The sequence below is a fragment of the Microtus ochrogaster genome, chromosome 1 (genome assembly GCF_000317375.1).
Source record: "Microtus ochrogaster isolate Prairie Vole_2 chromosome 1, MicOch1.0, whole genome shotgun sequence".
Taxonomy (NCBI): Eukaryota; Metazoa; Chordata; class Mammalia; order Rodentia; family Cricetidae; genus Microtus; species Microtus ochrogaster.
The window spans coordinates 82,528,923-82,552,764 of record NC_022009.1 but is presented as its reverse complement, the minus strand read 5'-3'; the positions used below and the strand labels follow the sequence as shown (position 1 = coordinate 82,552,764).

The 23,842-nt window shown below is 39.0% G+C and overlaps 1 protein-coding gene across 1 annotated transcript in view; it reads left to right on the top strand.

The window, feature by feature from the left end:
- Positions 1-23,842, top strand: part of Cog5 (component of oligomeric golgi complex 5) — a 253,334-nt gene that overhangs the window by 180,193 nt on the left and 49,299 nt on the right. Inside the window, exons 12-14 of the mRNA XM_005343875.3 lie at positions 3,566-3,770; positions 9,295-9,456; positions 12,094-12,193. Of these exons, the coding sequence (XP_005343932.1) occupies positions 3,566-3,770; positions 9,295-9,456; positions 12,094-12,193 (467 nt within the window). The remainder of the gene's footprint in view (positions 1-3,565; positions 3,771-9,294; positions 9,457-12,093; positions 12,194-23,842) is intronic.

The window sequence follows — 23,842 nt, the reverse complement described above, 5'->3', positions numbered from 1 at the left end:
CGTGTCTCATTGTCATGAAAAACCCTAAGTTATTAAAACATTAAATGCCATATTCTGCAGTCTTTGAAAGATATGAAGAATGCCTATCTAACTGAAATATATCTCTATATATCTAGAAATCTAACATGACGACAAGCTTTACTATTATCATTGATTATCCATTAACAACCTATGTACATTACATTTTTAAATGAACTATACAATTACAATACCTTAATCAATATCAGAAATACATGTACATATGACAAAATTGACCTTAAAATCCATACCAAGGCAAATTATTCATACCTATATCATTTCCCCCTTTAAATGTAAAAGAACATTTATAAACCAGATTTGGGAACATGGGCGCAGTTTTTTCTCTCCAAACTGCTTTCTGATGAATGGGGGCGCTGTTAATCAGATCGTTTAGTGTGTAACCTGTGTGCCAGGTTTATCTCAGTTGGCAGTTAAGTGAAGTAATTTTTTGAGGGTGTTTACAGCAATCTTTCAGGAGGGCGTGGTCTATCATACCAGATTGGGATAGAAGCAATCAACAAGTTCTCATACTCTGTGAAAATGAAAGAAGAAACTCTTTTCCAAAGCATCATGTTCTTAGGTCTAAATTCTGAAATCATACCCTTAAGATATCCATTCTGGTTCCACTTGGCAGCCCATATAATGAAATGTCTCTCTGTACTTAGCTCCTTCCCAGTCAAATTTTAAAGAAAACACAATAATACAAAGAATCCAGACTCTTTGTGAATTTTCCATTTTTACGTGGCTTATTTTTACTCTATCACTTTACTTTATTCTGTCTCTTTAAAGACTTTACCCTTTTTTTTAACCATTAATTTTATTTTCTATATTCTTTTTCTTCTCTCTCTCAAGCCTGTGTACACTCATCCAACTTTGTGATTCATTTACAGGTCTGAATCTGTTCTGTTGTGAATCTGTAATTCTTTACTATCCAGGAGCACTTTGTTTTGCGCTTTTAAATCATTAAGTGCTTAAGAATCTAAGCTGTGACATTCCTAGGTCAAAAACAAGTACTGCCTGCTTGCTCCGCCCAGTCCACCATGGTGGAGCAGCTCGTGACTGAATCAGTTGTGTCTCTGAGCTGCAGAGCAGAGGGCTGCTGTGGATGTTGGCTCCACCTCTCTCCAATATCAAAATGGAGGACGTACCATTTTCTACTAGCTCTGGGGCTGCCAGGTAGGAGCCTCACTCAGCACTTTAACTCTGAGACTGAGCGTGCAGCACAGAAACTCTTTTCATCCAAGTTACAGCCAAATCTGACACACAGAGCACTGCGCAGTCTGAAAACATCTCTGTGTATGGTGGCGGGAATCCACCATGCTCTCCTGCCTGCCCAAGTCTGATTCCGCCATCTGCCCAGGCAGGAAGAGCTGAGCCAAGGGCATGGTCTCAGCTACTTTCTTCCAGATCCCAAGAGGGAACACAAACATCTAGTTCCATAAGCCATTGAAATGATTTAAAGCCAGAGTTTGCACTGGTGGTACAGCCCAGGAAGCTGCGTTTTAAACCCGCGCAGCTTTTCTCCTGTTAAGGCTGCTGAGTCAGGGAAATTTCTTTGCAGCATGCCCTAGCAAACAGCAAAAAGCTGTGGTAAACTCTCTCTCTCCTTTTTAAGCCCTCTCAGGTTTTTAAGTGGATTTAATTGGCCATGTTGGGTGTCACTCTGTTGAAGGAATGGCTGGCTGCTGCGTCCTGCCACCTGGCTAGCTTTACCCCCGAAATAATTACACGGAAACTGTATTCTTTTAAACACTGCTTGGCCCATTAGTTCCAGCCTCGTATTGCCTAGCTCTTACATATTGATCTAACCCATTTTTAATAATCTGTGTAGCCTACGAGCTGGCTTATCAGGAAAGATCTTAACCTGCGTCTGCCTGGAGTGGGAGAATCATGGCGACTTACTGATTCAGCTTCTTTCTCCCAGCATTCCGTTCTGTTTTCTCCGCCTACCTAAGGGTTGGCCTATCAAATGGGCCTAGGCAGTTTCTTTATTAATAAGAAATCACTCCCACATCAATAAATGTTTTGTCAGATATGTTGGGATACAGTTTCCTACTCCAGGCTTGCTTTGTTATAATCACAGCAGTGCCTAGTCAGGAAGAGACGCTTTGCTTTAGATTCTCCGTGATTCCTTTCAGTGATCATGACTGGGGGTTTCATATCATATCTGACCCATGGAAAGGCAAGTTTCCCCAGAAAGTTAAATCTTTTGTGATAATCCTACACTGCCTCTGATATAGTGCCTCCTTCTCCAATCTAATCTGGAAGCCTGTTTTCCACTACTGCTCTGATAGTGCTGATTCCACTGCAAGTTTCTAGACTCCTCTTCCGATGTGGGCATCCATTTCAGACTCCACTTCCTTAGAATTGTTGTCAGAAGTAAATGTTAGGGCTTTTATTTTTCCAAATATTTTTCTTCTATTAAAAGATAATCTGATCTTTCTTGGAAGTTTGTTAGTATGATGAATAACACTGACTGTTTCTAAAATGTTAAAACTAGTGATTAATTCCTGGAATAATTCTCCTCAATCATGCTGCATTCTCTTTAAATGTTGTTGGATTAGAGTTGGAAGATTTTTAGTTTTAATGTTTGTACCTACGTTCATGAGAAATATTACTGTTTTTTCAAATTTATTTTTATTTTGTGTTTACTGGTGTTTTGTCCACATGTATGTCTGTGTGATGGTGTCAGAATCCCTGGAACTGGAGTTATGGACATCTGTGAGAAGCCAGCCGTTTGGTTGCTGGGGATTAAACCCGGATCTTCTGGAAGAACGGTCAGTGGTCTTAACTGCTGAGCCATTTCTCCAGCTCCAGGAAATGTTGCTCTTTTTATTTGTTTCCCTTTAGTGTCTTTGGTTTTGGTATCAAAACATTCCAACAGACTTAGATAGACACTGTTTAAGGCAGAAATAGTAGGCCTGGAGAGATGACTCAGCTGTTAAGAGCACCAACTGCTCTCCAGAGGACCTGGGTTCAATTTCCAGCACCCACATTGCAGCTCACAACTGTCTCTAATCCAGTTCCATGGCATTTGACATCCTCACACAGACATATGCAGACAAAACACCAATGTACATAAATACAAATAAATACATTATTTTTAAAAAGAAAGAGTATATCCGATTTTTCTAATTTTTATCAATTTTCAAGAGAAGGATATATTCAACTAAAATTGTCATTTTGGTTTTTTTGTGATAGTGTTTCTCTTCATGACCCTGGCTGTCCTGGAACTTGCTCTCCAGACCAGGCTGGCTTCAAACTCAGAGATCCACCTGCATCTGCCTGCCAAGTGCTGTGATTAAAGGCATGCATCACCACATCCTGCCCCGAATTTTGTCTGTTTTTAATATCGATAGCATTTTAGAGTATAGAGTTTTTGTACCAAGTGCAATGAATTATTGGTATCGTTTTTAAAGGTGTCCTTGGAACATGTCTTTAGCTTATTCTTTGGTATTGGTCTATTACATATTCATGTGCAAAGCAAGTACTGTTTTATTACTTCTTATTGCCTTATGATTTATCTAATACATATTTTTCTTGGCAGCTTCTATGTTTTTGAAACAGGCATTTGAAGGTGAATACCCTAAATTGTTACGTCTTTATAATGACTTATGGAAGCGTCTTCAGCAGTACAGTCAAAATACCCAAGGAAATTTCAGTACAAGTGGAATTGCTGATCTCTATGTTGACCTCCCACACATGGAAGACGATAGACAAGACATGTTCATACTGAAAAAGCCAGATTATGAGTATGTTTTATTTAATATGATTGAATGGGTCATTGGCATTTTATTAATTTTGTTTTCTATTTCCTTATAATTAGGACTTGAGGATATATTAAGTTGCTAAGTCAATCGGGTGACTGGTGTGTGTTGCAAAACTTGTACTGAGACTAACCATTGTATCTTCTGCCAAAATGGGTTTTGAAGTTTAACACTATGCTGTGTAGTGAGAAACTGGGTGATAAGCAATCAGTCTTTGTCTTTGAGTTGATCTGGTGTGTTCTGAAACTGTCAGTGAAATAAATCTTAGGCTGGGGTAGTTCCTCAGTCAGTGCTTTAGAAAACACTAAGTACGGTTAGATCTATCCCAGAAAATCCCTTCAGTTTCCACAAAGCACATATTTTGTAACCATCTTCAAGAACTACATTGGAAACCAATATATTGTGTCTACGAATTCTACTCTGCCAGCTTTCCACAAAAACTGATAAAGATTTCACATTTCTGTGTGAGTACCAGATTAAGTGATTAACTTTTCTCCAATTCTAAAATCCTGTTTATTTTCACAACACTGACTGAAGTAGCCATGGAGTCTTGTCACTTAGTTAGAAAAGCCGATGAGTAAGTTCTGTGTAATGTTAGCTGCTTGTTTCTCTTTCAGTGTCTTTCCTAGAACGGCTAATTATGTCTGCTGGTACTGACTAATGAGGTACATAGCCAGGTTAGGCTGAAATAGTAGGTTGTCTCCTCGATGGCTGTTCTGTGATAAAAGGCGAACTAGCCAAAATGTGGTGCAAGAGGAGACGAAGCTACAGAAATTTAATAAGACATTGACAAAGAAGTGACATAAAATACCATATTCAATATCAGTGTATTTCTGGCTTAGCTTTATTTTCAGTCCTTGCATATGTACTAGGAAAGTACTGGATGTAGCACAAACCAGCGGGAATGATACTTTATCTTCAGAAGATAAAATTCTGATTTTGTACAATTTGCTAGTCAAGGTGTCTGTATAGTCTATGCTTTCATCATTATGGTACCTGAGAGAAACAACCCAAAGCACGAAAGGCTTGTTTCCAGGTTCCTGTCCATGGCTAGGTGACTTCAGTGGTTTGGAAGCAATCCACTTCAAAGTGGCCAGGGAGCAAACAGGAGAGAAGGGGCAGGGACAAGATACGCTCTCTAGGTCTTGCTCCCATTGACCTGCTTCTGCAGGACACCACCATCACCTTTCTACCCTTCCCCCAGCAATCCATCCAGATGATGAAGCCATCAAGGATCTCATCCATTTGTTAGATCAGCCCAAAAAAGTTTGTGCAGCTTCCCAAAGCGCATTGCTGACAGATAGGCTCCCAATGCATGAGTCTGTGAGGGACATCTCATGTTCTAATCATAACAGTTTGATTCTGGCACAAAGGCATATTAGAATTCAAAGTGTAGAAAGAGATGCATTGTCGGACAGTGGTGGTGCACGCCTTTAATCCCAGCACTTGGTAGGCAGAGACAGGTGGATCTCTGTGAGTTCTAGGCCAACGTGGTCTACAGAGCAAGAGCACGTTCTAGGACAACCAAAGCTATATAAAGAAGCCCTGTCTAAGAGAAAAAAAAGAGGCGCCTTGTTTGTTAATTTCATTTTAAAAAGGAGTATAATGACCATTTAATACAGAAAGAGTAGTCGTTGATAAATAACAATCTTTAGTCATATGCAAAAAATGAAGCTGGACCTTTTTCTGACTGTATGCAAAAATGAACTAAAAGTGGATGAAAGTCTTAAATATACAGCATTAGGGTTAAATAGATGGCTTAGCAGTTCTGAACATTTATTGCTCACAAAGGACCCAAGTTCAGTTTGCAGTACCCACATGGTGGTGGTTCATAACCATTTGTAACTCCAGTTTCAGAGGACCTGATGCCTTCTTCTGAAGTTTGTGGGTACCGGTCATAGACATACACACACACATACAATGCGTGCGTGCATGCATGCATACATACATACATATATATGTGTGTGTGTGTGTGTGTGTGTGTATACATACACACATACATGCAAACAAAACATACACAGCATAAATCCTTAAAAGTTTTTCATGTATAAAAGTATTGTTACAGGAGAATGTAATATGATTTGAGATATGGTAAAATATTCTTAGGTATGATATTGAAAGTCTAAGCAGCGAAAGAATATGTATGTGTGTGTAAAGTAAAAGTAAAACCTTAAATGCATCATGATCACCAACAGTAGAAAATATTTGTGATTATATCTAAAATCTGGCTTGTGTTTAGACTACACAAAGAATATTTTCAATTCAACAATGAAAATACATTATCTAATTAAAAAGAGACAAAAGATTAAAATTGACATATCTCCCAAAAACATTGATGGCCTATAAATACATAAAAAGAGACTAAACATCAAGTAAGAAAAGGAAAATAAGCCAAACCTCAAAGGCCTCTATTTCATGCCGACTGGGTTGCTAATAGTCAGAGAGAGGTAGCAGAACACATTAGCAAGTATGTCGAGAAACAAGAGCCATTATATGCTGCTCTTGGAAATCTGAAATGACATAGGACTTTGAAAAGTAGTTTGGGGCAGGAGAGGTGGATCAGAATTTAAGAGTACTCAGTAAATAAGTTTTTTACTGTCTCAAAAAAAAATAAGGAGAAGGGGGAGGATGAAGAAGAATGTAGTTGCTTGGCGTTTCCTCAAACTATTAAACAAACCATTTTTATATGACCATTATTTTCATTCTTAGGTCTGGAACCAGGAGAAAAAAAAGACATGTTCACACCAAAATTTGTATATAGCTGTGTGGTGGTGGCACACACCTTCGATCCCAGCACTCGGGAGGCAGAGGCAGGTGGCTGTCTGTGAATTCGAGGTCAGCCTGGATTACAAGAGCTAGTTCCAGGATAGCCAGGGCTGTTACACAGAAAAACTCAGTCCTTGAAAAACCAAATAAATAAATAAATAAAATTTATATGCAAATGCTATGAGCTAAAAGATGGAAGTAACCTAAATATTCATTGCAATATTGATAAATGAAAAGAGTTTTATTCATAAATAAAAAGCTTTATCCATCAGTGAACATTGTTTATTCATAAAAGGAAATGAAGCACTAATATGTGTCAGTGAAGAATTGAGAACATGGGTAAACTTTGAAAAACTACATCATGCTAAATGAAAGAAACCAATGGTAAAGCATACCCACCATTCATACAAAGATATAGAATAAAGATACCCTAGGAAATTAAATGTAGCTTAGTGGTCATACAGAGCTGGGTGTGAAGTATGTATGTATGTGTGTTGGTTGAGGTGGGTAATAGACAAGGTTTGGGGGGTACCTTAGAGACAGGGATTCTCTGTGTAGCCCTGCCTGTCCTGGAGCTCTGGCTGTAGACCAGGATGGATTCAAATTCAGATTCTCTGCCTCCCAAGTGCTGGGATTAAAAGTGTGTGCCACCTTGCCAGCTTCTTTTTCTATTTTTCTAAATTTATTTATTTTATGTGTATGAATACTTGCATTTATGTATGCATACCATGTGGCTATGGAATCATATGCTGACTCCCCTGAAACTGTAATTATATATGTTTGGGAGCCATCATGTAGGTGTTGGGAAATCAACTCAGGTCCTCTACAAGAACTACCAATACTCTTAAACACTGAGCTATTGATTAATTGTGCTGACTGATGATTGCAGGGATTTTAAACATACAATTATTAAGCTTAGATGTTAAGAAAATGAAATGCATAATATGTAAATTTATTTTAATAAAGCTCTTTTTAGTGGAAAACAAAGAGGTACATTATATTTTTCTGAAAACTTATTATTTTAAAATAAATTAAATCTACTTCTTAGATTAAAATAATAAATAGGATTATCATGTGGAAGACAAACAAATTGTAAATAAAATAAAATAGAACTTGCCAGTTGAGGAAAGTTATAGTCGTCGGTTTTGGTCAGTGAGACTACAGTGGTGGAGCTGTGGGGTGGGCTTCAGGCCTCTTGATACTGCGCATTGTCGAATGGTCAATGGCATTTGCTTTCTCCCTGATATCTCACTTTCGTTTTCTTCTCCACCTACTACCACCATTCTATACTGAGCTCATGACTTAGTTAAAAAAATGTGTGTCCGAATGTTCTGATCAAATGTATTTCTGTGTGCCATCTACATGCCTAGTACCCATGGAGGCAAGAAAAGGGCATTGGACCCCCTGAAACCGGAGCTAAAGAAGTTGTGAGCTGCCGTGTGGGTGCTGAGAGTTGAACCCAGCTCCTCTGGAAGAGCAGCCAATGTTCTTAATCACCTCACGCTGCCTGTCCATCCTGATGTTTGACTTTTTATGTATTTTCTGTTAGCTCGTGAACCTTACAAGGACAGTGTACTGTCTTTTAACCAAGCACATTCAGAATTGCCAAGTACATGAAATACTTGGCAGATTATAAAGATTTAGTGATATTTGTAGGAAGAGAAGAGGTAAGAAATGGTGGGACACATAGAAAGTCACCTTTATTCCCAACTTTCCCCTGCCCCCTTTTCACTAGACTGTAAAGGACTATTTATTTTTGTCTTCTCACCACTTATCAAACTGCCTGGTACCTATTCCAGTAAATATGTGTTGAGTGAGATACTCACTAAACGAGAAAGCATGAAGAGATTACTGTGGAATTGCGTGTCAGGAGCCAAGAGCAGTCTGACCTCTAGGCTTGTGTGTTGACAAGGGTGAGACAGGGAGGCTGTTGCTGTCCACAGAGAGGTCAGATATTCTCAAGGTTAGCGTGTAAGACAAAGTAGAGAGAGGAAAGGTTGGTGAAGGGATGATAAGCAGGGGATGTGAAAAGACAGCAGTTAATCATGGGAGTAAAGCAGTTTAATAACGGTGAAAGGCTTCTTCTAGTAATTGAAAGAGCACTGTAAAATCCAGCCATTGGCTGCTAAATGGGATCCTGTAGGAAGTGCTGGGGCCAGCAAAGAATAAAAGAGAGTTTGGTAAGCAGAAGTTTTATTTTGTGGAGAATACTGTGAAACAAATGAGAACTTTACTCAAGAACATTTATGCTATTATAGGACTTTGACGAGTATTTCTTCATTTTGCTTTCATTCTTGCTGGTATCCCAAGAATGGAAATCTGTTGAAGGCCTACCTCTGTATCCTTCCCTAAGTCTGTAGGTTTTGTTATTCATGATAACGCCTGTGAATAAAAAGGGTTGAGCTAATGGGAGAGGAATCTGCTGGCTGCCTCTCTTGGGTATGCTCTGATGGTCTATAAATAGGATAGAATTAATAGGCTCCTGCAGTGTTCTGTTAGTTTCAGGGATCGGCCAATCCAGTAAGTGATGGTGCATGCTATACTACATAGCTAAGATTTACACTTAAAATGCTTATGTAGCTTTTATAGATGTTCACTTATGATGTTCACTTATAAAAGTGCTTATATCTTTTTAAAACAAATTCTTGTTAGTAGTTACATTCATTGGAGGTATATTTTGAAATGTATTTATAACTATAGTTTATAACTGTTACTTACCTTTTAAAATATTTTATTTTCACAGTCCAGAAAAGGCTTTGAAAGATTCACTGCAACCCTATGAGGCTGCTTATCTCTCAAAATCCCTATCGAGACTCTTCGATCCCATCAACTTGGTTTTTCCCCCTGGTGGGCGTAACCCTCCTTCCTCTGATGAGCTCGACGGCATCATTAAAACCATAACAAGGTATGTATTTCTTGTATAATAGCATGCCAGGCTGACTGCCATGATTACCAGTGGCAGTACACTTTAAATTTACCTCAAATTACTCAAGTAATTAGGCTTTCAATTAAATTGAGTTTTATAATGAATGAGCATTCACATAGTGCTTGAGATTCCAATTAATAAAACCATTTAAATATAGATACAGTGTGTAGAGTTCAGAAACCATCTGTTGTGGCCCAGTGTTGGTGACAAACACGTTTAATCCCAGCACTTATGAGTCAGAGGCAGGTGGATTACTGTGAGTTCAAGACCAGCTTGGTCTACAGAGCTATTTCCAGGACAGGCTCCAAAGCTACACAGAGAAACCCTGTCTTGAAAAATTACACACACAAAAGAAAATCATGTTATAATTACTTTGTAACTTAGCAAAATAAAATTAATTTAGCTATTCATACTCTACAAACTTTCTAGTATTATATAGGAAAACATAAAATAATCGTACAAACTGAAAAACTCTGACATACATAGAGGTTTTATCCCAGAAACCCAGAAAGCACTTTATGACAGAAACAGGATTAATTATTTTGTTTGATGTAGCAGGCTGTCTTTTGTGCCACCAAACAGCTCCCAAATCATGACATGGAGACATATTAATTATAAATGCTCAGCCTTTTCTTAATGCTTATTCGACTAACTTATAACTTAATTTAACCCGTTTCTTTTCCCCTACGTTTTGCCTCAGGAGTTGTTGGACCTTCCCTTCACTTTACATGTTGTACTCTGTCTGGCTGGCTGACAGCCCCGCCTATCCCTCTGTTGCCTAGCTATTGACTGTTCCCCTTTTTATTAGATCGGTCAAGTGCCTTAGGCAGGCAAGGTAAAACAGCAACACATCTTTACATAATTAAACAAGTAATATTCCACAAGATAAAGTTCACTACCATACGCGTGCCCAATGAATATGAATAGCTTTTAAATTAAAATAGGACGGCATCCAGCTGTTTCTTCAGTACTTGCAGACAAATGTAGTTACACTGTGGCTTCAGAAGTATTACAATCAGCCGGGCGATGGTAGCGCACGCCTTTAATCCCAGCACTCGGGAGGCAGAGGCAGGCGGATCTCTGTGAGTTCGAGACCAGCCTGGTCTACAGAGCTAGTTCCAGGACAGGCTCCAAAGCCACAGTGAAACCCTGTCTCGAAAAACAAAACAAAACAAAAAAAAAAGAAGTATTACAATCAGATTACTGGTTAGAACTCCAGTCCCTGCCCTATGTGACAAGTTGTCATAACCGACAGTCTGTACTTTCATGATTGACATCTTGAGGAATAAAATAGTGAGTGGCTGGGCAATCTAGGACCATGAGGTAGAATTGTTTACGTTCTTTCATTTGAAGACGACACTTTACAGAAATCATACTTATATGCGTATCTGCAGCTGTGCATGTGCTGGTTCAATACTTGAACTGCCCTACACTTCTCGCCATGGACTTGGCCTTGATAGTCTTGACTGTGTGCTTCTCACGTTAGCATTTTGCACCTTTATGGTGTACTTGTGGGCCAGGTGCTATATTCAACTTGGTCTCTGTACCTAGTTCTGTAAATGCTAGGGAGGTTGAGCGTCAAGGGTGACAGTGCTGTAGTCAAATATCATGTAGGGTTGAAGAAGGGCACTTATGCCAGTGTTACTAGAGCGCAAAGGCGGCAGTCTGAGGGCTGCGTGAAAGCGCATTGTGCTGGGTGTGTCAGATACCAGTGTTGTTTCAAACTCTTCCTGTTTTATGTTTGTTTTTGCTTTTTGCTATATAGAGTCAGGGTCTCTATATAGCCTTAACTGTCCTAGAACTCTTCCTATAGACCTAACTGACCTCCAGCTCATAGAGATCTGCTTGCCTCTGCCTCCCAAGTACTTAAGCCAGCCAGGGTCTTGTGGATTCATTAGCTTCTTTACAAAGTTAATCTAGCAAGTGCCAAAATTTCATCCACTGCAGAGATGATGCATTTCTTTCATGATTTCATGAGATTTTTAACTCATGGTTTTGGAAAAATACCCTCTTTCCTTCCACAGTCACATCAGATGTCCTGCCAGCTCACTGTTGAAGTCGACAATGAATGTGACAGAAATATTTAACAATCTGAAAGTTTAAATGTGAAAATTATACTTCTGTGCTGTCCATATATTTAAAGTTATTCTCTACAAAGCAGAATTAACTGGCCTAGTTTGTACAGAACCCAAGTGTCCTTATGTGTCATATGTAATTTGTATGTTTAGCCTGTGTTCCCCCAAGGTCATCATTCCATTCAAGAGCTGTCACTTCCTTGCAGATGTCTGTGCAGGCAGTGCTCTAATTGCCCTTATCAGTAGTAACAAGAGCGCCGCTTTAAATCTGTTCACAATTACTCCTTAATCACAGATTGAACCCACACGTGGCTTGCTTTTATTAATGTGAAACTGATCATTAACAAAGCCATCTCAAAGCCCTTTTCCTACTGCTAAATTTAGGGAGAAAAATGAAACATCATAACCAATTCCTGGAAGCAATCAGCAAAATCTATATAAAGATTCAGCATGTCCCTCATTGGGCTTCAGGTTTTGTGGTGCTCATTAATTGTTGATGAATTGTGTGCTAAGAACTGAAATCTGCTTTTGTTTTCTCTAGTGAACTCAATGTGGCTGCTGTTGATGCAAACCTCACATTAGCTGTGTCAAAAAATGTGGCCAAGACCATACAGCTATATGGTGTGAAATCAGAGCAGCTGGTAAGTGGTGTATCTTTATTTATACATTTTAATGATTTGGCTAAAAAGTTCTAGTTATAAACTTTTTGAATGACTATAAGTAACATTAAAACAATTAAGTAATCCATTTGTATTTAAATGAGTTGTTCTAGTTGGTTTCGTAATAATATTTAGAGTAGCATGCTAAGTAATTTACATGGACTGACCCACATGATAATTATGTTATGAAGTTCCTACTTTCAGTTCCAAATTGTGTTTGCTAATATGGTGCTATTTTCCATTCATTTGTTCTTGTAATTTTGACATAAATTAGAGGCATCCTTATTTTTTCCAAACTTTGTTTATTGAAAAAGCCATACAGACACACAGTAGCTATTGGTAGGCAATGAGATGACTAATTTTTCTTTCAAGGCTTACTTATAGATATTCAAAGTTTAAAACACACACACACAAACATGGTTTATCATCATAAATAAAATAAAATCTGATGTTGTATCCAGTAGAATTTAGTGTAGCTATTCAGGTGCCAGGAAAGAAGTCCCTACGAGGTGGCCCCAGCAGGGCGTCAACGTGAGAAGCCAGAGCAGGCCCTTCCTAGAGCTGACTTTCCTTCTTGTTGAGGACAAGTTGAGGGGTGGAAAGGAGGCAGTAGTCATAAAAATATATAGTTTAAATTAATGTGATAATGGCAAAAGGCTTTGAAAATGGAAACTGTGTTAATTAATGATCGATTATATACTATTAGTGACAATCTATGACCTGAAATCTCTTGATCCTCCCTAACCAACAGTGAAGACTAATAAAAAGTCGTTATTTCCATTTTAATAGAATTCTTTCTCTGTGAAATAGTTTTACTTTTCAACTTCCATTCGGTTGGCTAAAGGAAGCCTAATCATTAAATAAAATTATAAATAACATCATTTATTTTAAAGCATATTACTAAAACCTGAAGTTACTGTTTCTTTCCAGTAACTAACACTTTTTCTGCGATCCTAGTTTTAAATTTTGACACATGTCATTTTTTACTTTGAAATGATAGTTATTGGTTTGTTTGTATATATGTGTATGGCTTCAAGTGCACATGTGCATGCATGCCACGGTGTGCATGTGAAAGTCACAAGTGTGTTCTTTCCTTCTACTCTGGTCCTCAGATGTAATAGTCGGCACCATGCCTTCTGTGTCCTCTCCCACACTCTCTTCAGTTGTGTGTGTGTGTGTGTGTGTGTGTGTGTGTGTGTGTGTGTGTGTGTGTAAGAGCGATCAAGGAAGATACTTGCTGTCAACATCTGGCCTCCATATCTGCACACATACACATACACCCACACACATGTAAGTCCACATACACTCAAGTACATACACAGTACACAATGATATGAACACAATAATATACATTTTTACAATCATAAATTATCAGTGCATATATGTTTACCCTAAGGCTCTGCTGTTATTCTCAAAGGTATGTATAATAATATAAGCTTATATCTAAAGATGAGTCTAAAGCCTTTTACCAGAGAATCTATTTTTTTTTTACTCATTTTTTTTTCTTGGATTTTTGAAACCCAGTCGCTTGTCTTGACTTGTTATATAACCTTGCCTGATCTGTATTCCTTGACTTAGCAAACTTGCCATCTGTTTTAGTCACTGCTCTATCGCTGTGAAGAGACACCATTGCCAGAGCTCGACTCCAATGGGGTTCAGGCCCCAAAGAGGAGGTGCGGAGTCTGCTAAGGAGGGAGCCCGACACGATCTGAGGGGAGTCAGGATGGCTGCCCACGTATTGAAAACAGACCGTATCTTGTATGCTCTCTAACTGAATTATAGTTTAACCACAGGCGATACTGAGAACAGACTCGATTCTGGGGTGAAAGCGGTCATCGGCTTTATTACAACATTTTTCTTTAAGCAGAAAACAATAAGTTTAACAAGAATCTAAATGCTTATTGTTCTTGAATATTCAAAAACCCCGTCAGGTGCCCTCTTAAACTTCCTGCTGCACAATCTCGGTCTTTGTGGTCAGGAGGGATCAGATATTAAGTCATGAGAAACCAACCCGTAAAGCAATTTTCATTCCTCAAGGGGCAAGATGTGTACCATGTAGCACCACAAGCACTCAGCTGCCCCCTAATTGCGCCCCTTTGTGCCTTGGTCTTATAATATGGCTTGTTCCCCTCATAGGCTGCCACAGGGGAAGGTGCTGACATATTACCTTTTTCCATTATACTGAACCATTCTGATTCCTTCAGTGTATACGCCTGTGTATGGCAGAGGGGGAGCAAGCCAGCCTATCTTCTTAACAGAATTTGCTCCCCATGGGGCATAACAAAGCTTGCTATTCCTCCAATAAGCCACCGATCCTGGGAGGTATTCTATGCTGCTTGCCGTTAATGGCCTCAGGCTCTAGGTCCATTGTTTCTCTTGATTGTGTGCTTTTCATCCTTGGAGTCTGCTGTGCCCAGTTAGTAAATCATTAGCTTCTCTATGATTCCTGTGTGGGAGTAGGCATGTTGTCACGCTATATGATTCCACAGTGGTAGGAATTTTTTCCAAAGAATTATTTGATATAAAGAGACTGCCATTGTATACACTTCATCCTTCAACAAAGCACGCATAAATTTTTCCAAAAGAAAAGGATAAGGAAATTCCCATAACACATAATGAAAATCACTAAAGTGAAAGATGCTGGAGAGTTGTGGTCTGCAATGTGTAAATGCTGGGACTTGGTCAAGCAGTAGTGGTTGGCATGTGGTCCATGCACACCATGACCAAGCCAACTATTATAAGAGAAAACATTTAGTTGAGGGCTTGCTTACAGTTTCAGCAGTTTAGTCCATTAACATCATGAAAGAAAGCCTGGTGATATGCAGGCAGATGCTGCAGCCATAGCTGAGAACTACCACCTGATCTGTAGGCAGAGAGTGAAACCCCAAAGCATACTCCTAATCCTGCATCTGCACACACACTTGGGAGACAGAGATAGGCAGATCTATGTGAGTTTGAGGCCAGCCTGGTCTACAGAGCGAGTTCCTGGACAGGTTCCAAAGCTATAGAGAAACCCTGTCTCAAAATTCAAATAAATAAATAAAAAGATTATAAAGTTTTATAATTAAGAAAATAATAAATATATCATTATAAACATATCATTATATAAACATATAAACATACTTATTAATGAAGTATTTTTAAAGGTGAATTATTGGGTTTTTTCCCTAGCACAAAAATTTTAAGGCATGAAATCTAGACTCTTATTGTAAATGTCAAATGTTTTGAACTGTGAAAAGAACATGGACATGTAATTAAGTTGTAGATCCATTGAAGAAATAACAGAATGACATTTAGTAGAAGGTTTCCATTTAATGCAGGTCAACAACACTGTATAAGGTCAGTAGTTATGAACCTAGGGTTTTGTTTTGAAGCTTTGTAAATATATACTTTATTTCATGAATAATTTCATAAGTGCCTTGGAGATTTGACATTCATAAACTTTGGGGGAAAACCTATAATGATGATATAAAGACAGTAGAGTTTATAGCCAGCTGTGGTGCATGCCTTTAGTCCCAGCACTCAAGAGTCAGACGCAGGTCAGTCTCTGAGTTCAAAACCAACCTAACCTACAGAGTGAGTTCCAGAACAGCCAGGACTACCCAGAAAAACCTTCTTTCAGGGAAGGAAAAAAAAGAGTTTGTTTGTTTTAGCTTTAAAAGTATTGTGGAGAATTTAATATCATCCACAGGGATGCCATTCCATATTGTATAATATGACAGTGGTCTCTGCTGTCACATTCAGACAAATAAAAAAGCAAAAGAAGTCTGAAATCACTGGAAAGCGTTTGTATGCGTATGAGCAGTTCAAATGTATCCATGGCTTTTCATGCCAAAGGAACTTTGCCATAGTACAAGCACACTGGTCTCTTTGGGCTCATGATTCTCTTGATCATCAAACACCCATCCATCTTTGCTTCTGTTGTTTTTAGCCTGAAATATTTTAAAACCATTGCTTCTAGCTTTCCAGATTTGTAAGTGCTTGATTTTCTGGAGGCTATGATAGGTCAGTAGTAGATGTGTTGATTGCTTGGAGAGGCCTGAAGAGATAGCTCAGTGATTAAGAGTACTGTCTGCTCTTCCTGAGGTTCTGAGTTCAATTCCCACTCCACATGGTGGCTCATAACCATCTGTAATGAGGACTGGTGCCCTCTTCTGGCCTGCAGGCATACACACAAGACAGAATATTGTATACATAATGAATAAATAAATATTTAAGAAAAAAAAAGACCAGCTTGGGCAGCAAAGCATGGCCCATTCTCATACAAACAAACAGCAACAAAAAAAAAATATTTTTTGAAATTAAAAAGACTATTTTTTAAAAAACTATATATTTTTTTAATTTTTTAAAAAATGTCAGTATAAGTGTGCTGATGTTTCCATTAGACACTGCTGTGACAGACAGGTCTGCATGGCATTCAGCACTGTGCTGGTTGGAAGAACTGTAAACGAGGTGACTTTGCTTGGCTGCTTGCTCACACAGTGACTGCTGGCCTGAACCTTAGGTAAGATTGCTCCAGATAGTTGTAATTTGGCAGCAGGCTCTCTTAGGCAGCAGCACTGGAGAGAAAGTACTTCATAAACCTGACTCAGCAAAGCCACTCATCCATAACGTCAAGTTCAAGGGTGTGAGGGTCTCTGCAAACACCAGAGCCAGCAGAATAACCATCTGTGTGAAGCAAAAGGAAATCCAGTTCAAATTCTAGTCTGAGACAGTTTATTTTAGGTATGTTTAAGTGCAGTACAATTTGGGAAAGCAAAACAAAACCATTTCCTGGTGTAACAATCCCTTGTGTACAAGTAGGCATAATTACATTGAAACTCTTCTCATAGTACATGAGAAGATGGGTTCTAGAGATAGGCTGCGTGTGCTGCGTTAAGGATCTCGGGGAGGCTCTGCTATGATCTCAGTCATACAGAAAGTATAGAGGTCTTCTGGACTATTAGCCACTTCCACTTCTGATTGTGGAAGTTTGGGAATACTGCATATACTAATCTTCATTATGTTTTAAAAATATGTATTATCTTCTTAGACTCTTTTTTTTTTTTTCACTGTAGGGTCTCACAGTGTAACATTGGCTACCTGGCTAGCTTGGAAATCACTGTGTAGACCAAGCTGGCCTTGAAATCAGAGATCCTCCTGCCTCTACCTCCTGAGTGCTGGGATTAAAGATGTGTGCCACCACCACCTAAAAATATGCATTGTCTTCAACTTACCTATTTCACCCTTATTTTTCTCAATAAAAATATTTTAGTTTTCCTCCTGCATTCCAAAATGTGAAGCTTCATTAATCTCTGTATCTTTCATCTGCAACCCAGCAAACACTGGGTTTTATCCTGCAATTCTTCAGTGTGTGTTCCTTCCCATTTTGCTTTAATACCATCAAGAAGACCTTGCTTTGAGTCTCCCTGTTTAGTTGCTCAATTAGGACTGCCTCCAAGTGCTTCATGCTCCTAGACTAACTTCTACCTACCATTCCTACTTTAGTCTCCTGATTATAGATACGCAGCATCGTTCCCAGTGAAACTTTTAAAAGTATTTTGGTTTTCCACATGCTGTCATAGGAAGGATTAGTCTGAATTAGTCAGCTTTTCACTTGAATTGGAAATCCCAAGACTATAAAATGTAAATATAAAATATTTTATAATCCTACCCTGTTTCAATGTATGCAAATAACTTAATTTCTTCTTGTGCTTGAGAACGCTACTGTTAGAAAGTGTATTTCAGGAGAGAGGGCTGTTAGCAGTGAGCCATGCGGAGGCTGTGTCAGCAGCTTCCACATAGCATACCTACAGAGATACACACAATAATACAGGTTACAGTATCCTTCCAGGAAACCTGTAACGGAAATCTACCTTGTTGCCGAGGGCTGCTAAGGATGCAAGCCTGGGGTAGCCTGAGGCAAGATGATGACCATGGCACCAAACCAGGAATTGGGTCAGTGGGATCTTGGTCTGTTTTCATGTCTCACAGTTATAAGTATGAGATCAAATTCTGAATAGAGAAATGCAGGAGTAATGGTGGAAGGCAGGTAAAAAGAGTGATTCACATACACATGCCAAGGGCAAACGAGGGAGAGAAAGGAGAAATGAGCATTTTCTTGAAAGAAAAATGAGTGCAATCAAATTTGCTGCATTTGAGTATAAGTGAACTCATTTGCATTTTCAAAACTATTATGCCTCTCTTGTTATCTGTTAGTGTAGCAGATTTATTACACAGACCAAGGCGGTGATTTCTGTGCACATCATTACTATGAGGTTGTACTGTTTGAGAGCACTTGCTAAGAAAGCTAAGCAGCACCAAGTGGTGGCATGTGGAAAGATCTCCGTGGTGATAACCAAGAACACCGTGTCTCCCTCATAGAATCTTCACATTTTTCAATATCGTAAGATACAAAGTGTTAGTTTAGTGAATGTGAGTGGGTGAGTTTCAGGGGATCTGTAAACCCCAGGAAATTATAAAATGTTCTGTTATATAAATCTGCTTCTGGGAAAATGCTTGAGCAGATTTCAGCAGTCGGTAACTCTCCTCCTGAATAACAATAGGAAGATATCTGTAAAGACCTCAAGTGTTTGGAAAGTAAACAACACACTTTTAAATGACCCATGGTCATAGGAAAATGGTAACTGAATTGCATATCATAACAATGACGCATCTTAAAAGTTTGTTTTGTTTTAAGACAGGGTCTCACTATGTAGTCCTGGATGTCCTAGAACTCACTCTGTAGACCAGACTAGCCTTGAACTCATAGAGAGCTACCTGCCTCTACTTCCTGAGTGCTAGAATTAAAGGCATGGGCCACCACTCCTGGCCTTTATTTTAAGAACTTATAATCATAGCAAAATCTGCATTAACATAGAACTTATTATTTTCAGTTGTGGTAGAACTCTTATTGCTTATCTAAGAAAATGTTTTGAAGCCTAAAAAAATAGTTCTAAGATGATAATACAACTATAAAAATGCCTTGGGTATAAAACTTTAAATTCATATAAATAGTATAAATAGTGTATTTTCTCCCAATATGCCAAATACAAATGGACTGGACCCTGTGACTGTAACTCTTACTTTAAAATTGTTCTTATTTATATAATTTTACTTTATCAAAGTTAAAAACTTCCCTTTTTATTTAGATAATACCTTTTTATTCAGACCAAGAGAGTAATTTGAAATAATCTTTTTCTACATTGTGAAGATGTGTCTTTGCCAAGGTGCCTTCTGGTTGGTTTAATAAAGAGCTGAATAGCCTAATCCCAGCACTTGGGAGACAGAGGCAGGCGGATCTCTGTGAGTTCGAGACCAGCCTGGTCTACAGAGCTAGTTCCAGGACAGGCTCCAAAGCCACAGAGAAACCCTGTCTCGAAAAACCAAAAAAAAAAAAAAAGAAAAGAGCTGAATAGCTAGGCAGGAAGAGTTAACCCTGGACTCCTGGGCATAGAGAGAGGACAAGCCTAAGTTATAGGCCAAACTTTCATAATTAATAAGAAGCCTCCATGTCATTATTTGGGAGCTAGCTCACTGGCAGGACAGAGAAAGACTTGTTACTTTAGAACAAAGGATTTCGTCTCAAATATGTGCTGGGTGGTCTGTAATAAAAGCATTTGATGCATGAGCATAAGTGAAAACAACTACTGTAGCAATGAAACAGTCCAGCTAAAAATTACCTTGGTAAGTAGAAAAGCGGACTCGTCACTTCCTGAACAAAAAGTAAGTGAGGGTATAACAGAATGTTCATTAACTCTTGTTTTAATAGTTTTAGAGCCTGAGTTGAGTATATAGTGTTTACTCTACTTTTTATGCAGGACACCACTGTCAATTGGTATGTCTGCCACATTGTTCTCCATTATGAAATTCTAGTATGAACTTTCTCTCGTATGTTTTCTAATGTACAGAAAAATGTTTAGAAAGATAATGGAAAAGCCACATAAAAAATTACCCTGTAAGCCAGGCGATAATGGCACACACCTTTAATCCCTGTACTTGGGAGGCAAAGACAATCAGACTTCTGTGGTTTTGGGGCCAGCGTGGTCTACTGACAAGTTCCACGACAGCCAGAGCTGCACAGAGAAACCCTATCTTGAAAAACAGAACGAAACAAGTTACCCTGTAGTCTTGACATTGCCATAACATTAATGGAGAACATAGACATATAGATTACTAATTGGTATTTCCATGAAATTTAGAAAGAGAATTAATCTTTTATAATTTGGACTATACGATGCATTTTCTAGTTTTTGTTTTTTTAGACATTTTTCTGAGTCAGCTTTAGTGCTCCCTGCAGGTAATTTTCAGTACATTTTCTAGGACCTTGAGCTGTCCTTCCCTTGACTGCCAATTTTTGTTCTGATTCAGTAGTGCTTGGGGAACTCGGGATATTCCATCCACAACCTAACAGGAGATGGTGTGTTCTCTAGCTCCACTGTAGCTTTCTGTACGGATCTGGGCTCTCAGTTGTTTCCCACATCCAGAATTCATGGGCTGCTCCTCCTGCACTGTAACGTATAGCTACAATTTCAGAAACATGTATTTCATAGTTAAATTTAAAAGGGAATATTATTTCTTTCTTCTATTTAGGAGTTATTTTATTATTCAAGCATTTGTTTAGCTTCTAGATGTGAGTCTGAGAGTGAGAGACAGATGTCTGAAACTCAAACATTTCTTTGGTTTCTACCATTTTTTTCATACATAGTATGGCATAAAATATTGTCCATGTATACATTTCTTATGTTTTATTAGTTTCAATTTCATATTGTTCCTACTTTAGTGCTGGTTTTGGGCCTTTGTGCAGGCTAGTCATTTCAAATAACTCTGGTTTAAAATAGTAGCTCTCAAGTCATTGACTAGACACACAAAAGGCATCTTCTTTGAGACATTCTGTACAACATGTCTATAAACTAGCAAAAACTAGGGAACTAACCCATGTGAAATACATTACATTTTTTGTTCAGAACTAAACAAGTAAAACTCTGTAAATTCAACAGTATATGAATGTTATATACTATATTATATTAATATTAATATAGCATATTAATATTACTACTAATATTAAGTTTGTATGGGATTTTTGGTTGACTCTAAATCTAACTTGAAATACTACTGTTGTCAGATGTGGTGATGTTTTATGCCTGCAATCTCAACACTCAGAAGGCTGAAGCAAGAGGATTGCAGCAAGATTGAAAGCCAGTCTGTGATAGATAGTGAGCTCTAGCCAGCCAGGGCTACAGAGTGTAGCTTCCGAAGACAGGAAAGAAGGGAAGGGAAGGAAGGAAGGAAAGTACAAGAGAAATTAGAGGGTCTGGAGAATTGCCTTAGTGGTTAAGAGTACTTACTGCTCTTACAGAGGACCCAGGTTTGGTTCCCATTTACCCCCATGGTGGCTCACAACCATTTGTAACTCCAGTTTCAGAGTATGTGACACCCTCTCCTGCTGTCGTAGGCTCATGTTTGCACGTGCACATCCTCAAGCACATGTGTATACACATATGTGTAATTTTAGATACTGAGATCCCCTTAGTCCTCAATAGTAAAAACACGGGATCTGCTATGCCGGAACTGGCAATAAATTAAGCATGGAGAATGATAGAAAGAGTAAAAATTGCAACGATATTAGCCTAGGGTGCTCATAGTGGGGCACACCATTTGCTGAGATACAAGAAAACTGTAAGGAGGATACAAGATTGGGGAAGGTGAGAATCAAGTTTTTGGCTTTGGGCATATTAAATTTGAAAGGGAAAATAGATTGAATTATCACTAAATTGAATAAGAACATCTGGAGTTCTCATGAGAAGACAAGACAGGGTCTTCAGTGTACTCTTCCCCCAGTCCTCCGCCAAGGAGGATTTTCTGTTCTCTTTTCCTTTTTCCCAGGACAGGGAGCTAGTGCCTAGTTGTTGTAAGTCAAGGATTCTGCAAAGCAGGAGACAGCCCTTCACAACAAAGAATAATTGGGTGTAGACGTCAGTATTGGAGAATTTGGTGTATTTAGAGCAGTCATCTTAAGAAAAGAAAAGACACTGGGACAGTGAGGAAGAGGTGAAGAGTAGGAAAGTTGTGAAGGGATAGCCCAGAGCCAGAGAGAACACAGTGGCCTTTGTTATCATTCCTAAAGAGATGGGTCCCCTTGGGTGAGAGACAGACAGATAAGTAGATACACCACACAGAGAGAGCTAGGGTATCGAGTTTATTTATTGGGTTCTAGAAGGGGGAAGGGAGGAACAGGAGAAGGAGAGGGGGGAGAGAGAACCAAAGCTGAAGATCAGAGAGAGGGGTGGGGCAGAACAAGCTTGTGGGCTGGAGAGGAGGAGGGAGGTAACCCTCTTGCCTAGGTAGAAGGGGTGGGGGTGGGAGTGGGCAGGGCTTGTCTCTTAAAGGGACAGGGTACCCATGACAGGCCAGCAGATTAAGGTATGCTTTAGGGCATTTGACTAAGCAATTCCAGTGTCCAGTTTGGTGGCTTTCAGTATATTCACACCCAGGTTCACCCCATAAAAAGTGCTTATTCCCACTTATCCCTCACTTAAGTGCAGCTAACAATCTCATTTTTGTGGATTTATGTTAATTTCTTGTGTATGTAACTAGGGGTTAATGACCAGGTTACATCGTTAGATTTATATTCACTTTTGAGAAACTGCTAGAATATTCCCAAATTGGTTACTCTATTTTATACCCCATGAGCAATTTTGAGCACTCATTTTCTCCAGACCCTGGCCAATGTGTGGTGGTGTATTATTCTGTATAGCTTCCTTGTGGATTTGAAGTGGGCTTCTATAGCTACAAAACTTTACGAAATGACCAACCCTTATTAATGGAATGAGTGCCACAGTGTTCTGGCAGTGAATTTGAGATTACAGAGAGATTCGATTTTAAAAATTGTTCAGCTCCAGGTCATCACTTTTCTTTTTTCAGACAAGTTCTGCTGGCCTTTAGCTCCTGACAGAAGCCCTCCCCCTGCCTTAGCATCCATGGAAGCTGTAACTACAAGCATATACCATTGCGCCCTGAAGCTTGTGACTTACTTGCTCATTATAGTGAGATTTCTATTTAGCATAAACTCCTTCCCCCAACTTTGCTCTTGTCATTCTGCTCCCCAGATGCCCTCCTAGGACCTAGAACTGTTCCCCACCTGCAGTGCACTGCGCCCTCTCTGGCAAGACCTGTGCTTCAGACTGGGATTTGCGAACTCTTCCGAGTGCTGATTGTTTTTGACATTGTTACAATAAGAAAAGAGGATCCCCCCCCCTACTTCACATACTTAAATATGACTGTTTTAGAACACAGCTTGTTTTCAGGTTAGAGATCTGCCCTTGCTGTAAGTCAAAATAAATGAATTCTTTAACCTGGTGTCAAGAGGTCTTAGGTTGACTTCATAACTTGTTTGATGGGTTACAACTTTAACAAAGTAGCATTGCCTTTATAAAAATTAAAACTGCTAAAACTTTTTAAAATTCTGTTTTATTACAAATTGAAATTGAGAAAGTAGAAGTTGAATTTGTAGTAATAGGAGCGGCGGGGCTGTGTCCCCAGCACCCCGCTGCCCGCAAGGCTAGCTTTACCCAAAATAATTACATGGAAACTGTATTCATTTAAACACTGCTTGGCCCTTTAGCTCTACCCCTTACTGGCTAATTCTGATAT